The 18,431-nt window shown below is 38.2% G+C and overlaps 1 protein-coding gene across 4 annotated transcripts in view; it reads right to left on the reverse strand.

Annotated features, from left to right (window-relative positions):
* Positions 1–2,263: 2,263 nt before the first annotated feature.
* tfap2d (transcription factor AP-2 delta (activating enhancer binding protein 2 delta)) overlaps positions 2,264–18,431 on the reverse strand; it is a 59,158-nt gene continuing 42,990 nt past the window's right edge. For 2 of the 4 annotated variants that reach the window (XM_084091867.1, XM_084091869.1), the window contains 7 exons: positions 10,640–11,137; positions 8,591–8,651; positions 5,528–5,693; positions 4,514–4,632; positions 3,845–3,986; positions 3,150–3,263; positions 2,264–3,067 (listed from right to left, as the gene is read on the reverse strand). In XM_084091867.1, the coding sequence (XP_083947993.1) occupies positions 2,851–3,067; positions 3,150–3,263; positions 3,845–3,986; positions 4,514–4,632; positions 5,528–5,693; positions 8,591–8,651; positions 10,640–11,137 (1,317 nt within the window). In that variant the 3' untranslated portion in view covers positions 2,264–2,850. Of the gene's footprint in view, positions 3,068–3,149; positions 3,264–3,844; positions 3,987–4,513; positions 4,633–5,527; positions 5,694–8,590; positions 8,652–10,639; positions 11,138–11,284; positions 11,408–11,800; positions 12,227–18,431 lie in introns of those variants that run through there. The other 2 variants (XM_084091866.1, XM_084091868.1) reach the window with 2 other exon arrangements.

The following is an 18,431-nucleotide window of genomic DNA, read 5'->3' on the forward strand; positions in this document are numbered from 1 at the left end:
GAAAGTGCCAGACCCACACACACACTCACTCTGGGCATGTCTAGAGGCCATGACAGATGTCGGAGTTTGAGAGAAACTAGGCTCATTCTGCACAGACTGTGATTTGAATTTGAAACATAATCACACATTCAAATTCTCAGAGAACACAAACACACACACACACACACACACACACACACACACACACACACACACACACACACACACACACAGATTCTCACACGTGTGCACAAACTCACATCTCTGGCATTGCAAAAACATGTTTTACATAAAGCATAAAACTAAGAATATTAAACAATGACAAACAAAATAATGGTTTGTAAAGGTCTGGTTATGTTTTATCTGTGCACATTTTATATATAGCCTATATATTAAAATGTAATTTAAAAGTTATGGCATCGCATTGTCATTACACAAACCAGCCACAAGATGGCGCACGAGTAACATGAGAAAGATCCATTGAGTTCTTGTTGAAGACCTTCAGAAGAGGGCAAAAAGTCTTCAACAATGATAAACCTAATCCAGATGCTTTAGATTCGTCTTCTGGACACTGGACGATGACTTGTAAAAAATATTAATCTTCCCAAACACGTTTCCCATCAGACCTTCAAAGTTCTCTCTGTATGCGAACGTTTACGCTAAATCTGAGGGGGAAAAAATACTCACAAAGTGGAATAAAAAATGTATATTATTAACGTTATATTTGTAAAGAAAAAAAAAATGCGAATAGCCTAGTTTTTGTTATACCGCAAGTCTGTAGCCTAATTATAATTAGCTAGGCCTATATTTAAATAAAGCAATAATTAGCCTAGGTGTATAGGCTATAATATAAACATCTATCGTATGCGTAAAGAATACATTTAGACCTTCGTTTAATTTGAATAAAGTTGTATGTATGCTACTATTTATGATTTATTAAACTCAAAACCTGAACAGTTGGTGGAACAGTGACTCAATCCCTTGAGAAATAACGAGAAACGAGTTTCTTTAAAACATTGAATGTTTGTTTAAATAGGTATATTAAATGCTTATTGTTTGGTTTTGAGTTGCCTGGACTTTTCATTGTCATTTTACGTTTTGAACATGTAATGGTAGGCTAGGCTAATTAGTTATGCTAGGCTACTGCGTAAACTAGGTCGACTTGAAGCGGAACTTTGTATTAGAAATCGCCCAAACTGATCAAACACACTCATAAACAATAAATGCGCTAATTACTTGTTTGGGTTTTTCCCAAGATTGTGTTATTTTGATATTTAGGCTAAGTTCGTTAACGCTGACGTTGATTATAGAAACGTCCTCAGTACTGAGATCAGACAGCGGCTTCCTTCAAAAAATTGTGAATATGAATGTTCATCGCTTTTATCTTGTGAAAAGCTTATTCGCATCGATCTGTCAGTCAGTTATTGACTTTGTAAAGCCTTCTGGTGCAACAGCTTGTTGGTCTTTCTCTGCTGTTAATGATCTGTGCTGTTTGCTTATTTATCCCACATCAGCCTTTTTTCTAAATGCGTTATTTACATTTAAAATGTATTCTATCATAATGAAAATGTGTTTTGACCAAATAATCAAGTTACCTGTGTGATTATGGTTTTTGGAATGAATAAAATGTAACAATTCTACAATTCTGTAAAAAAACAAAACAAAAAATGTGTTGGTTTAACTTAGAAAAGTGAGGTAGGCATTAACATTTTGAGTTAATACACTTAAGGAAATTGGTTTAATCAACAGAAACTCAAAATATTATGTTATTTGAACCACATTAACTAAGTTAATTTTACAAAAGAAACAAATCATGAAAATAATTTCTACAGTGTACCAGCTTCTGCTCTCTCGTTTCATTATCATTATTTTCATTCATTATATTCTCAGTGTTGAATGAGTTTACTGGGTATTTTCATGCTCTGTGAATGAGGTACAAGTGTAAGTGAGTGAAGAAAAGCAAATACTTTCCCCCAGCGTTCATTTTAAAATTCGAACAGACTTAAACCCGCTAATAAAGGTCTTCAGGCTCATTGAAGGAAGGTAGATCTCCAGACAAAGGATGAGGAAACGCCTGAGAGGAAGGTCAGTAAAAGCCACTTATTTAACAGAACAAACATAGTTGAGTGAGAATTTTTGGCTATACCAGATTAAGTTGAATATGTGATTGATTAGGCTAATCATTAATGCATCAAATCCATAACTGTTGCACTGCAAATACACATAAAATATGATTTGTATTCACACAAGAAGCACATGAATTTCAAGCCCAGTCATGCGAGTTAATATAAGACTTTGAGCAATATGCTTTATTGAACACCAGTAGTTTGCATGTAGGGTTATTTCATATATGTAGTTCAAAGCCTACAAGAAAAGATTGAATTTATATATTTATATATAACATTTTTTACAAATGCAGTCAAGAGTTTGTGTTCTGGAACAACAGTGGGGAATGTCCGTTTCAGATGGTGTACAAAGTTTAACATGCACAATATACAGTAACTAACGCAACAGGGAAAGTTGCCTGTCATAATTTACAGTCTCAAACTGACCTCAAATTAGGTCATGGCAGAAATGGAATGTGAGTCTTTTAATAAAAGATATTGGATCTTTCAAACTTTAAGCAAAATAACTTATTCAATAACTTATAAAATAATGAAAATGGTTAGTGTTTTTTGCGTAGTGAGAATGAAACGACTGGTTTGTACATACAGGGAAAGCTGAGGTCGTAGGAAGTTATGCCAGTTATAGAAATAAAAGAATATGGAATAAAATCCCTGTAACCCCGCCCCAAGTAGCCACGCCCTGAACAAGGCCCGCCCATCAGGGCTCGGATCAGGAATCGGGAAAGCGGCCACTCTTGCGTCAGAGTCATTCTGTTTTCTCGATTTTACCGTCCTTCGTCTGTGCCTCGCTGGTTTTGCGCAGTGTTTTGTCCGAGTTGGAGTTGATCTGGCTGGTGTCTGGCGTTCCTGCGCTCTTATTGGCTGAGTGTTTCTCCAGGTAATTAAGCATTTCGCTGAGGATCGTTTGAAAGGTGCTAAGAGCCGCGCAAATCGCCGGCGTACCGAATCCATGCGTGATTAGACTGAAGAAGACGACAGAAAATGCTTATTAACAACAATACTTGCATTCGCATACATGTTTGCATGCAGGTTTTGACTCTATACCTGAAGTGTGTTAGATGTCTCTGAATGTCCAAGTCCAGAATAGGTGTTGGTCTAGAGGAACCGAGTGGAGATCGATCTTGACTTAACAAATCCTGGAATTCCTTACAGATCTGCCTGGAGACACAAAGCCATTCGAACACAGTTACAAGGACGCGTACGGAAAATGCATTGGAACGCTCACAATAAAACAAAAGCGCCATTCCTCATAAGTAATGCATAAAGGAGATTTAATAAGATCTTAGTTTTCACGTCACACACATGCATGAAAACACATTATTTCCTCCAATCCTCAGCAACAAAACCTTTTCCAAGATCTAATTCTCTAAGGTGCAGTTTCGCATCTGTTTTTGAAGATGTTCATATGTACACTCTTAAAAAGAAAGGTTCTTTATTGGCTTTAGTTTTCTTTATCAGTAGATCCATGTAGAACCTTTAACATCCATTCCAAGGTTCTTTATAGTGAAAAGGGTTCTTCTGATTATTAAAAATGTTCTTCACATTAAGAAAAAATGGTTCTTTTAATAAAAGGCCTTTTGGGGAACTGAAAATGGCTTTGCTGAGAAAACTCCAAAATGGAGTTTGGTACAGATTTTGGTACATATGAAGGTCTCATTATTTCAAAACTAAATGTCTATCTAATAAAGTGGTAAGTGTAAACAGATTTGGCTGAAAGCACTGAAGAGTTGCCGTCTTACTTGGTGGCCAGCACCATTTTCTTGCGCGCGTTCTGTTCCTTTGGTTCCGTGTGCTGGCGGGCCAGATGCTCCCCGACCGCTTTAGTGGGAAACTCTGTCTCACAGGTGTAACCAAAGTCCCGAGCCAGATGTAGCGCTTCCCCTACACACACACACACACACACACATGAATTCAGTTCATTCTCTAAATACTGCCTGAAAAATTGCATAGATGTTGCATCAATCTGTCTCATATCATTCCAATTCATTTCGAACTTCCCTTGAGTAATAAATATTATGTCTGTAGACTAAAAATATTTCCGACTTCTTCTTTTATGGTAGAAGAGACGTTTCAATCTTAACAGATTTCATCCTCAACAAAAATGAAGAAACTCAACCAGATGCTTTTCTGATGTAAACTCTCAGACAGCAAGGCAAACAACCTAATGAATTACAAAAATGCTTTGAAATACTAGATATTAAATCAAATGAAAACAAGTTGCCATTACATTTCATGCAGTTTTACTAATCTCAGAGTAAAATTGCTTTCTTTAAACAACTTCAACAAACCAAATCATTCATAAAATTAGTCACTGTACAAACGTCTAGCGTCATATCAAATTAGCATTGAACCAAATAAGCAAGAGCGTCTTCAAAAAGCAGCATTTTTAAAAGGAAAAGAGCACAAACCTTCCACTAAAGAGGTCAACAGCGTGACGTTGGCTGCTTTCCTGCGGCCTGCTGGGAGATTGAGTCCCAACCTGTCCAGTTTCTCCCTGAGGCAGCGACCACCGTTCTTTGACTTGGCCCTGACCCACACAGATGGAGAAAGTCCATCAGTAACACACTTACTTACACGCGTACACTGCATGTGTCACATTTAATATCCACATGCCCTTCTCATCCCGTCATTTCTTCCCAAAGCACTTTTACATTATTAAACCATAACACTCTACAAACCTACATTCTTAAGTGAGCACATGAGAACTGTAGCTGTGTGACAACTAAAGCGAGTCCTTGCATTTTTCAATGAATACAAATACTCAGGACCAAACAGGATCACAGTGCTCAGTTTGCTCATTCATGTCCATGCATCGCTACATTATGAGTTCGGGTTGCAATGTGCAAATATTAATTTAACAATCAATATCCAATTTTTCCTTTATATAGAAGGAATTTGTGAATGTTTTGCAGGTGATTCTTGTGTTTTTGCAGGCGTTAATGAACCTGTGCATTAACAGGATGTTTTGTCCTGTGTGTGTGTGTGTGTGTGTGTGTGTTTCTCCTCTCTTCTCGTCACTGGCCTCATTTCTGCTCTCCAGTCTGTGTCCCTCATCAATAATGGAGCTTCAGCTTCACTGTTCTCATTCCCTCTCCATCTCTCTCTCACATACAGCCACATTCTCTTCTTTATCTCTGGTTTAAGTGTCCATGTCCCATCTATTTTTCCTCTTTCTGTCGCTTTTAGATGTCTTGCATTGTTTTGCCATTGAACTATATGTAAAAAAGGAGTCTTCCTTCATATTTCAATGATTGGCAGTCTTCGGACTGAATGTAGCTAACATTGTTGTGCCAACCAACTCTTATCCTACTCTTATAGGACTTGTGTGCAAATGCTGTATGTTCTTAGTTGGTTCAGATTTTGATGCTTTAATATATAGTTTTTCTAGAGAGTTTCAGGTGTGTTAAAAGCGGGTCTCTTACCTTCTTAAAATGCCACCGAGCAGTGAGGCATTGAGACACTCTGGAGGAGACAGGCGGCGTTTGACTTCAGCGATGGTGACCTTGTACTTTGAGGTAGAGCTGAGAAGAGAAAGTCTTCCTGGTACAGAGCAGAACAGGTCTGTGGGATTCACTACACACGTGCCACCTGTACACAACAACACACAACATGTCAAATCTTTACAATGACCGGCGACGGCGCTGGCCTGTTCTGTTAGTGGGTGCAAATGAGAAAATCACCAGAAACTGAATAAAGCATCTGTCAGATCGCTGGGGGAAAAAAAAGATGCATAATCATTCATAATGCTTTTATTTTGCTACAGCCAACTATTCTGAAGCTGTGCAAATGTAAATGGGTGGTCCATGCGCATAAATTATATATGAATATATAAATGAATGTGTACTGTATATAGTTGGGTTAAAAAAAGAGAATTGGGCTCAGCTTTTTGCTTAATAGTTGATTTTAAAAGGTCATGTGGTGTATAAATTTACATGAATTCATAAAAAACTGAATTTTTAAAAAGTGAAAATATTCCATATTGTCATAATATGAGCTCATAAAACCTGCATGCATTGCATAATAAATAAAAAATGCTATCATTTTTAAATGCAGTAGCATTGCATTCCAACTTCACAAAGTTTTTTATGTTAACTACCTATATGAACAATTATGTTTTGTACAGGAGTTGTCCATTTGTGCATTTATCAAATATTATGTTTATTTATTAAGCTTTGTATGTCAAATCCATACTATAGATAGATCAGTTTATGTTGTAAAGATTTATAAATGACATGCTCAGACTGAGCTGGAATCAATGTGTGGCTACCTTATATAGCCACGTGTGTGTGTTTGTGTTTGAGTGTGGATGTGTGTGTTCCTGAAGGGGTTTTCTGGCTATAGTGGGCCTCTAACCTGCTCCTCATCAGTCACCCTAAAGCGCTCTGACAAACCCAAGATCTCTGCTAGCATGCAAGTTCACTTCACATTAATTCCACCCAAAATGTTTTGATTCAAAGTAGTTTGTATTTTATGTTGCCAAGGGCAATTGAAAAAGAGCTATTGCCGGTAGTCTGGTCGCGCGCGCCGGGCCCAGAGGCGATAGCGGGTATTTAAGCGCGAGGGAGAGTAGCCCGAGGCAGCGCGCGAGCGATCACAAAGCGAATCAAGCGCTTTTTGCGAGTTTGCCACGAAAATTAAAGAAAAAAAGACATAGGCCAAATGTCATTCTGTTTCTATTTCAACTGTAGCGGTGGTGTGTGTTTACACTCATCACCCAGCACCCAAAACACACACGCGAGCGCGCGCACAGAAGAGAAAGAGTGAGTGTGTGTGCGCGCGCGTGTAAAGGCGGGGTGAAGCTTGATCAAATTCCTGAAAGCTAAGAGGGATAATCATGATTAAAACACAGACGACTTTTCTAAGTAGGATCCTCGTTTCTTGAGTGATTTCTTTTGAAAAAGGTTATCTGAATATTCAACGAAGCCAAAGCTGCAGTCAGTGTGAACAACATTAATATGATCTCCACTGAATTTGGAGCCGCGCGGCATTAACATATCAAAGCGTGCGCCCGAGGCGCGAGAAGCTATCGATACCGGAGCGCGAGGTAAAGCAATGATTATTGGTTGTGATGGTTGGAGCGGCGGAGCTCGCGGCTAAATCCTGCACACCATTAACTGGAAGTGATGGCGAGCCCAACACCTAGACAGAGTTTATTAAAAATTAAGCGCCCAAGACACCGTTCGCTTTATGGCAAACTCCACATGTGTGTCGATCCGCTGCTGCTTTGAAGAGACATGCAGACAAAGATACGACTAATATTAAGAAAATATTACGAAACGTGAACACGATTCGATTCATCCACACAAGACTCGCGATTTTACAAAATACAGCGGCAGACAGAGAATAATACAGACGTTCTTCTGAGATTATCTCGAACGTCTGTCAACGGAGAATGACCTTGAGAAATGTGTGTTTTATCGGGGGTTGAACGTCTGAACAATATAGCCTACAGTCCCTTAATTATGCTTTCTCTGACTAATTAATTATCAATTTTCTCTGTATACGTCAGCTAGAAAGAAACTATAACAAACGTGCTTTAAGATTAAAGATAACATTAATTTCCATAAAATGCACGTAAAAAACACCAACATCTATTACAACAAAACATCAAAATAATTATAAAAATAATCTTACATTACTTGATATTTGCCTTCAAAAATGTTATAGAATAACGTTACGTTAAGATATCAATTTGCGCCTTTTTGCTTGAAGATGCCACCGAGAAAAAATTATTACATTATGTAAATACTATATGCATTGAATGTAGCCAAATTAATTACCGATACTGAAATGTGTATTATTTATTTCTTGTATTTATTTATGTATTTATGATGCAAACAATAATTTAAGAGTTAGGCTACAACAATGAATGTATTAGGCCTGTTGATTGACATTTACATTAATGCAATTCCTTCTGCCTAAGAGTTCTTCCTACAAAAAGATAATTAAAAAAATATTTCCCATAACTTTTACTAAAATGAAAATGACAAGTAAAAAGACCTACTTGTTTTTCTGTTTACATTTTTAATACAAAGGGGTGGGGGTGGGGGGGTAGTTTCAATAAAACTAACATTGAATTTTATTATTTTGAAATTAAAATGCTTATGCTAAAATATTAAATCATTGTCTTATCACTGGAAAGCAATTAATACATTATAGAAATATAATTTAGCGTATTTATTTTAGTTTTCTATTATTATAAAAGACTAAAATCATTTGAAAGAGGACTGACCTTATGAAAATTTCACTGACATTTTAACTCAGAATGTGCCAGTAAATTCCACAAATAATTACAAATAACTGGCAACACGTTGATTTAAAAGTGAATTAAAAGTGCATTTTTGAAGTAGAAAGACTGAATGTTCTTGTGTACTTTGTTTTATTCAATGCTTCGAAAAAAAGTTTTTTTTTTTTACAGTGTAGAAGGGATGAGGAAAAATATGAAATGATCAGTGAATATATATAAGTGAGTGTTGTGACCTTACCTCTCCGGATCACTCCTCCTTGGCCATTTAACACCAGTCCGCACTGACCGTCAACAGATCCCTAAACGCAGAAACATAGGCTATATTAACTTGATGATCAGTATTGAACAAATCTTATACATTCTGATCAGTTTTTGTGTTTGACCAGGCATGTTTGACACATTAAACAGACCACGTGGTTAGTTAAACTGCAGAAGGTAACGGAACCTGTTACATTGTAATGTCAGACAAAGATTATTATTTACATTCTCTTATCAGTGATGTCATCAGCTAAAGGAACACTGGATTGCATCAAAAGAAAAGAGTTAATCCGTCTCACGAGCCACGACCAGTCTGGAGGCCAAGTCAGACACACACATTCAAAGAAAAAAAAAGAAAAAAACGCATTCATTCACACACATATTTCACACACACACGCTCACATCCATACTGACACCATACTGGCGTGCTCTTGTAACCCTTTAACAAACTCCTGCTCTATTTTTCTTTTCCCCGCAGTTAAAGTGATTATAAAATCAATATACAAACCCGTCGGATCAGGCATAAATTACGCGTGTGCGTGTTAAAGGTGCGGCAGCTTCTATTGTTCCGCGTGCCAAATCTGTTTAGCGGCTCAAAGATGCGCCTGTGCGCACGAGACTGCCCGCATCTGTTCCGCGGCCTTCACCGCGCGCACGGTTTCATTCAGCACCAAAGAAAGGTCCAAAACCTTTTCACGGGACGTATGTGTTGCTGTCTGTTCTCCTGTGGGCCTTTTTTGTGTGTGCGCGCGTGCAGAATGTCTGAACACGCGACAGCAATACCAAAACTAATCTTTACGATTTTTGTTTTGAACACGCTTAAACTTCCACGGCTATACCATGCACAAAAAGTGATAAAAAATAATATATTGCAAAGTTGCATCGATATTAAAATTGCATTCAAATGAAAAATAGCCTATGTAAAATTAAATAGAAAACAAAGGCTACCTATATTGTTTTGGCCACATTATTTAAATAGGCATTGAAAATCCAAAAAAATCAAGATGGGCAAATCAAAAATTAATTATGCAACAGTTATAGTTTTATTATTAGTCAAAGCAATAAAAATGTATGTATTTACTTCACATATTTTATACTAGTCATTAATACCATTGCGCAATGCTCTAATCTTTTATAGAGCATTTTTAATTAATTATGTCGATATCATTTAAATACTCAATGTACTATTATAAATTTTATTCTAGGCAATAAAGTAAAATGTCCAAAATATCACCCGCTATCTAAATATTTCCTCTCAAATACATATATTTTATCTATTCAATTTCACTCTCTCGCTGCATATTTTTAGAAGGACTAGATCATTATTTTGATCTTAACATATTTTTGACTCACCAGTTAAACTTGAGCTGTTTCAGATGTCTGTGCATAAATAACCAGTTGATTGACATTAAGTCCTAAATTGGATAAACTACGGTGCTCTACTGTGGAGGATTTGCCTTTTGTTCGCACTTTTTCAAGCCCTTAATCCGCCTTTTAACGGAGGAAAAAGAAACCGCGGCTTTACAGCAGCGAGGCCCGACATACGCGCTGCTGAATTCAGACTTCTCAATATTCACTATATTAAATATGTAAAATCCGCCTGTTAAATCAACTGAAATATGGTGCTTGCAAACGTTTCAAAATATAGCTTTAAAAAGTATTGTTTCACGTGTTGGGAATTGATGCATTTTTTTTTCGTTTGCAGGCTACACAGCTTATTTTATTTTAATTTTAATTTTTTTGTTTTGTGTCTTATTAAATTAATTGTGCGAAAGCTAAAAGGCCGAAAAGAAAGTAATCGCTCGTCCTCGATTTTTCTTTTTCGATCTCTCCGGATGTTTAAGATTTTTTGTTGTTGTTGTTGTTTTTTGTTCAGGCCCTCGGGCACTAATTTCTTCTGTTCGGGCAGTGAAAGTGACTATATACAACATCCCTGAAGGCGTCGACTTCTCTTCAGCCCGCTTTTGAGGCGATGGCGACACATTTGAGTGTGTGTATTTTTGTGCTTGAAGTACGGTAGAAGTTGTACCTGTAGGTCATCGGCCCCCGGTGGAGGCAGCCCTAGACCCGCCCCGGGCAGCAGTCTTTGCTCGGGGTGCATGCCGTACTGAGAGCCGTGGCTCATGATTGACAGGTCATGCCTGCGGTACGCGTCCAGACAGCCCAGTTCCCGCCGCTGTTCGTCCAGGCACGAGGACTTGAGCGCGCGGGCGTTGTGAAGGTTGATGAAGTCCGCCGGTTCGCCGTGATGCAGCTGCTGGTAATACTGCTGTGAGTGATGGAGAGAGTTTAACGAGTACGCGTCCGGGTTCACGGCCGGGTGGCTGTGCTGGAACTCGTAGTGGAAGGACTGGTGGTGTAAGGGCGTGTACTGGTGGTTCGTGGGAAAATACGGGGAGGCAAATTCGGTTCCGGTAGCTGGGTATGTAAGCGGAGACGATGAAGAGTAAGCGACAGACGAGTTGGCCACAGATTCCAAGCATCCGAGTTGCATCAAACGGTAGCTGTTTGATCCGTCGTGACGTATCTGTGCGGGGAAAAAAGAGAAAAATATGAGGGATGTCATTTACACGCGCTCGCAGCGATCCGCGCGCATTTCTCACGCGGCGGAAACTCAAACCTTCCCCAAACACACAAACACACACAGCAGCTCAAAGTGTCTTTAGAAAAGTACCTGACGGCGATGTCATCTCTCCGTGCCTGGGAGGGAGTGCGTGAAACACACTGCAAACTGCTCCACGAGCTCACAGCGTTTTTTCCCTCCCTCACTTGTCTATCATTTGCCACGGAGTGTGTTATTTGGCTATATTATTATTATTACATCCGTGCAAACGACATTAAAAGCTTTTTGTCCCAACAATCTACGCCCGTTTCACTGCAGGTAAGCACAAGACACGATAGTATGCACTACTAATAGCCTACTTATTATAATAAAAAATAACGAGCAAATGGTTCCAATAACTGTGGAGATTTTTACATGCACGTTCGAGACCCGAAAAAGGCAAGTAGTAAAAGGTATTTTCACCAAACCCGAATAGGCTAGTATTTATCCTCGCCTTTGCAGCAAACTCCCCTCAGAAGTCTTAACTTCCATTCCGCTTTTCTAAGTGATCATACTTTTCCTCCATGCGATGCTATACGCTAAATTAAATGAAATTATTGTGAGGTGATAAGAAATTAATTTAAATACCTCCGCATCGTGCACCAGTCCCGGAAATGTGGCTGACATTCTCGCGATCCAATAACTCGATTTCCTCGCGCTGTTGGACAAATGAAAGAAAAAAAAATCCCCAAAATAGCGCGTGAAAATGAAATGTCGCCTCGCGCAGTCGGTAAAAGCGGCTGAAATGCCTCCCCTCTGCACAAAGCGCTCCCTGGCTCGGATTTTGTACTTGCTGGGTATTTCTCCGGCTGATGTCGTAGGTCCCTTGGTAATATAGAAGTTTTGAAAATTAAGCATCAGCATTGAGGAAAGGGAGGACAATAGAGAGAGCAGCCTCATCCCTGGAGACACGGAATAAATATTGTATCTTCGCCTAATAAGGAACCAAGTGCGCTTTCAACATTTTTGATGATTTTTGTGGACATTTCTTTAAGGTCGTTAGTGCTTTCTGTAGAAGGGCCAGTTTTATTTGTCTCTGTTTTCCTCGCGGCTTTACCTTTTACCTGCTTTTTGGATTTTTCCCCCAACAACACGTAAGTTTAACCCGGTGTATATTGTATCAGTGTAATTTTGATTGCACGATTAAACGTTATGTTTCGTTATTTCACTTGTTTATAGTGTGTATTTTAATCGGGTTTATTAATTTCTATTTCAATGAAAGATAGACACGTTGCATGAAAGCAAATTTAATCGGAAAAACAGTTCATAGTAGAACGAAAATTTCCTTTTACTTTTTCTTAATTATTATCACACAAAGCAATTTTTCCATTTTAATGGAAAAAATTCGTTTGGAAATAATGTTACGAAAACATTACACAGCAGAATAATATTTAATGTACGAATTATTTAAAGAATGTTTTAATGCTATTGTATAGGAATATCCTATTTATAGACTACCTATTTATCATCGGTTGTACCTTAAATAGACTAGGCTACACATTTTTTTAGTCAAATTAATTTAGTGTTTTGATACTTTCATATACGTATTTTAGCAATGGCTTTTGAACACATCGGTGCTCTCCGGTCACTTTTGATTCAGTTTAATCCTCTTGCAGCTAATTTGTTTCTGTTGTGTCGTTTACCGAACCGGGACAGTGACGGTCTGACCCACGCTGGAAGTATTTTGTGCACGTTGAGGATGATGAGTGGAGCGCGCATGGGGGGGTCATCGCTTAAATCAGCATGTCGGTCAAATTTATGCTTTAAGAACCACACAGGTGCATGACAAGACACCCATATTACCCACAGCCTGTGATAAAGGTCCGAAATATTAATAACTGTAGGCTATATGTTTTCCTAGGGAAATAAAACAGGTAGCCTAATGACGTTTAACAGTTCATAGGAAAGACTTTTGCTCATGTGCAAATGTGAGTGTGTGTTTAAGTGAGTCCCACTCGTTCTCAGTGTTTCTGAATGTCTCCTCCCTCCCCAGCAGCAAAATACTCAACTCTTTAGGTTTTGGTGTCTGCTAGAGGTTTGGCAGTTTTTAAGCGTTTAAAATGCTGATGCTCCCTTTATTTAACCCAAATTACCGCCATTACCGCGGGCTCGCGCCCTCGTGCATGAGAAGGGCGCACGGAGACGCCTCGAGCGCAAAGGGAGGATCCTCTCACAAACATACACATATACTGACGTATTTCGCTTCATAAATGTTTCACTCGGAAAACAACGTGAGAGAAGGGAAGCCTCTTTTTATTTTCATTTAATGGGCGAGCTAAAACGACTGATGTTATTTTAAGTAGACACATTATTGAGCTAGCAGGCCTACATCATTGTCCCTCTCTCTCTGGTAAACAAAACAGAAAGGAAAATAAATATATGGTCCATGAAGACCAGGACGAATTCAGATTAACATGGCACAATGTAGGCTAAATCAGCTAAGCTAATAAAATCATAGTGATTTTTTAATACATAAATAGGCTATAGCTAACAAATGGTATGTCGCATAACTAAAAACAGAATAGTGGAGTAAAAAGAGCTGGTTGTTGTGCTGTAAATGCACTGTAATGGTCTCGAAGTGACGGTGGATATGAATCGCCCATGGCAGGAAGGCTCTTATGAAATAACACGGTCTGGTTTCAGATATCTAAGGCCTCCAGGCAGACTGTAAATTACACGATGTGAGCGCGAGAGAACCTGTCCTCTCACGTGAGGGATTAGAAGCTTTCGCTTGTGTAGTCTGCGAGAGCTCGCGGGATTGAGAGAAGCACCAGTTGCACGGTAGACGGTCTTAATAGGGCTTAACGCGCACAGCAGCGGATGCACATATGCACGCTGTACCGGTCAGGGCTCGAGTCCATCTGTTCGGTCTGGATGCTCTCGAGATCGTTTCACCACGTAAATCCGCCACCAATCCATGGAAAATTAGAAATAAAAATAACAGATGCAAAATGAAACTTTAGAGGAGGTGTCCAAGTTTGGCCCAGAGTTGACTGTAATTGATTTAACATTGGATTAAAAGCGTCCCAAACTGTGACTGGCAGCTGGCTGCCACCAGATCATAAAGAACAGCAACAATCATAAGCTAAAACTGGTGACTCACAAAAGCCTGAATTAATTTCAAACCATATCAACATGCAAGATCGAAATGTTTTGGCCGACACTCAAACCTAAATGGTTTTCAAGACGAAAACACTGATATAAATCATGAAGACTGATATCAAGATCTGTGTAAACATGGTGTTTTTATCCAAATGTTTTATCCAACATTTAGCAAATTTCACGATGGCTAATCTATGAGCAGATCAGCTAGCTAAAATGCTAAATTGCTGGATATATGATCGTTCAAAAGCCACATCTGCTTATTAGACTTGCTGATTCAAAAACAGACTTTAGCCTATCTAAAAAAATAAAATAAAAAAAATCGAAAATGTCAAAAAGCTTCTGAGAACGTTCCTTATTAAATTATAGGCTGCACTAAAAAAAATGCTGGGTTGTTTCAACCCATGTTTTGGTCAAATATGGACAAACCCAATCGTTGGGTTTAAAATTTATTTAAAAAATTTAAATGTAGGGTTGTCCACATTTGACTAGCATTGTTTAGACTTTAGAGTGTAGGCTAAGTAGCCTACCGTGAACCTGGAAATATAGCATATTTGATAGAAACAATCAAAATGTTTTAATTAAACTTAGGCTAAGTACGCATTATGTTGACAATAACGTTTGTTTGACAAGTGGCCAAATTAAGTTCATCTAGTTCGCGGCTCAATATGGTGTCGGCGTCCGTTAAGTAACGGCTATTCAGCTTTCTGCACTAAAACACGGAATAAGGTGTTTACCAGATAATTCTAATTACAAAGTATGCAGTCCTCATCGATGTGACCTACATTTACCACACACACACGGTTTTTTATGCTAATAGATTTGGAGGGGGAGGGGCACAGCGTCAGTTTCAGCGCGTGGTGTATTTAATGAAGTGCTCTAAATTAATTTTCACTCTGTTGGGACAAAAACACGAGATATTTGGTTAATTTCATTCAACAGTGTACGTTTATAACATAAAACTTTATGTTTGACAAGTAGGCTAGACAATAGGCCTACATGATTAGAATCAATAAATTGACCTCAAACAACACACGAATAGGACTCCGGCTGGATTGTTCGTTCCTTTTCGTTAGATTCCCAAGTAGAATCAATAATAGTGAAATATGAAACTGTCATTTAAACTGTTCGTAGGATTTTAACTAGGCCTAGGCTACTTACACTCTCTAATAACGGTAACAGCTTTTCTCCCGTCTCCTATCTGTCAAAATATGTGCCGAATGAGATGTCTTGACAAATGACCAACTGCAAATTCATTCATTCGTTCATTCAATAAACAACACTGACCGTGAGTGTATTATTTTTCCTTGAGTGAACTAAACGGAATCTTAAAAATTAATTTAAATCTAGACACGTGCCAGATGCGCGCAAAATGAGCGTTAATTAAAATGAGCAATCTGCCAAAATAACGGTAGACCCCTGACACACACACACACACACACACACATGCATGCACGCACACAAACAAAAAGTCACAAGAAAGTAGGCTACTGAAGGCCTCAAAATGTTCACATTCTAATATACCCTACATCTTTAAAAATAATGATAATAGCTAATTTATAGGCCTTAATAAAATGCAGCCTACATAAAAAAGTTAGTCTGCTATGTAAAAATATAGGCTATTCAGTTAAAAGACGTGTCGAAATTTCTGACAAATTAAAATATTAAATTCTACATCTGAGCATCTGCTCGATGACATAGTATTTAACTTCTGTCATCGTTTATTTCCGTCTCATTTCTTCATTAGTTCCGAGTCAAAGGTCCGTTACAAACGGAGCGTTACGGTCCGGTGAACTCAACCAACTTCTGGATAAGCGACGCTCCGGTCAGTCTTAGAGCAATGTAAGAATCATTCCAACACTGTACATAACCACATCAGTTCTCAAATATAGGCTACCGCTTCAGTTTAAAGTCCTTTATGTGTTAAAATGGGATTCATCTCAAAATTCAAAAATTACCCCAACCTTAGAGGACAGCTTGTGCAGTTGACCAGCAAAAGTCATATTAAAGTCCAATTTCGGCATGGAAATGGATCAATACTTCATTATGTTCACCAGAGGCAAAGCTACAGTGAAGAAAACTCACTTATATTACATGAACAGCCTGCTTTGTTGAATGGCCATTTTAGTGACTGAAGATAGTTTGATTCTTTTAATCTAGACCCAGTTTAATCCAATTTCATCTAATAATCGAGATGAACTGTCGTTAGATCTCCTCTACTTATCTATCTTATTCTTAGCAGAGGTCACTCAACAAGCTAACAAAAACTATCATTAAAACAGTAGTTGTTTATAAAGAAATTCCTAAAGTTATAATCCAACCTACATTTATTAAAAGCTTTACAGCAACAGTAAAGCAGGTCACATCTAATTCAACACTAATTATGACATATATCAGTAAACCACCAGCAGCAAATACACAAACCATTGATGGTTAAAGTTGTTCTATGCTCTTAAAACTAAAAGTTCCTTATTTGGAATCAATGGTTCCATGAAGAATCTTTAACATCCATGGAATCTTTCCATTCCACAAAAGGTTCTTTATAGTGGAAAAAAAGGTTCTTTATATTTTTTAAAATATTCTTAACACAAGACAAAAAATGGTTCTTTTAACAGCCGTTCACTAAAAAGTTCTTTGGGGAACCAAAAATGGCATCACTGTAAAAACAGTAAAAAGTTGTAAAACACTGTAAAAAGAGTATACTACTTTATTTACTGTTTAGCTTCCATAAAGTATCTGCCATGAAAAATGTGTCCAGTTCAAAACCACTGAAATCTGATTCAGCTTAAACCAGTTCAAATGGCAACACTATTTCACTGAAATCCAATTAGAATGGATAGTACTCAAGTGGCATACTCATGTCAAAGAAGTTTATTTTTATATGCTACGTCAAATAAAGAAAATATTAAACTTAGTGACTATTGTAGTGCAACCTGTCCTCTCAAACACACAGAGATATTTAGTGCAAGTCAGTCAGTATTCATTCACAAAACAGTGTGCATTTATAAAAACATGTTGGAATGCAACAAAATGATGGTTCTCTGAATGCATGTAAATCCACAGTGTGTCTGCTGAGTGTGTGTGTGTGTGTGTGTGTGAGAGAGTGTCAGAGACCCTCAGGCCTGCACCAGAGGGCGGGATTAGCTGTTACGTTCATTCAGCACAAAATGGATTCCGATATCAGATAGAGCAGGGCAAGAGGTGTATCTCTCTCTCTGTGTCTCACACACAAGCAATATCCTCACTCACTCTCTCTCTTTCCCACTCTCTTATACATCCTGACTTTTGCTCTTTGATCGTGTAATTCCTTTGTAATCTGTTAAACGAGGTCGTTTTGTTTATGGATATGAGCTTAATCAGCAGCCAAAACAAGAGAAAAATCACATGCACGACACTTGAACACGCTGAGAAAGACAGAGACAGGCAGGGATATTGTTACAGGTAAACTCTGGGAAGAGCGAGTTAGAAGGTCAAAGGCTCCAAGAACAAACTTTTACTTGGGATGATTTGGGTTTTATTCCCCTTTCTGTTTATTAACAATCATCTGAAGCTGCCATTTACTAAGCAACAATCACTTGAAACATTTCTCATTGTGAAATCCTTCCAGAAACACATGGATGGATGGACAGACAGAAACGGAAAGAGAGCTGCAATGAAAAGACAGATAAACAGACTGACAGACTGGCAAGGAACATTCACAACATATTAAGCAGATCTGACGAAAGAGAGAAAAGAAAAAGCAGAGAGGAGAGAGAAGTGATGCTGTTGACTTCCTGGAGCTGAAGTAAATGAGTTTCAGCAGCAGTTCTGAGAAACGCCGGCTTGAATAACACCTTCACTGGAAACACAACTGTGCGGAGAGAGGCTGGAAAGTTTGAGCAACAGTGGCATCAACTCACTATTAGTCCAGTGCTAAATTTATTTCATTTTACAATTATTCATTTATCCAAAACAACTTACAAAATGAGAATAATTACAGCAAACGTGGTTAATCCAAGGAAGAAATAGTAATGTTTAACTTAAAAGGTGCTTAACCTCATAAGAAGACTGTGTGTGTTTGCAAATATACAGTTTCTACAACTGATTAAAATTGGAGTTTTGAATTAAGATTAATTCC

This window comes from Abramis brama, assembly GCF_963993115.1.
Source record: "Abramis brama genome assembly, chromosome: 18".
NCBI classification, from domain to species: Eukaryota; Metazoa; Chordata; class Actinopteri; order Cypriniformes; family Leuciscidae; genus Abramis; species Abramis brama.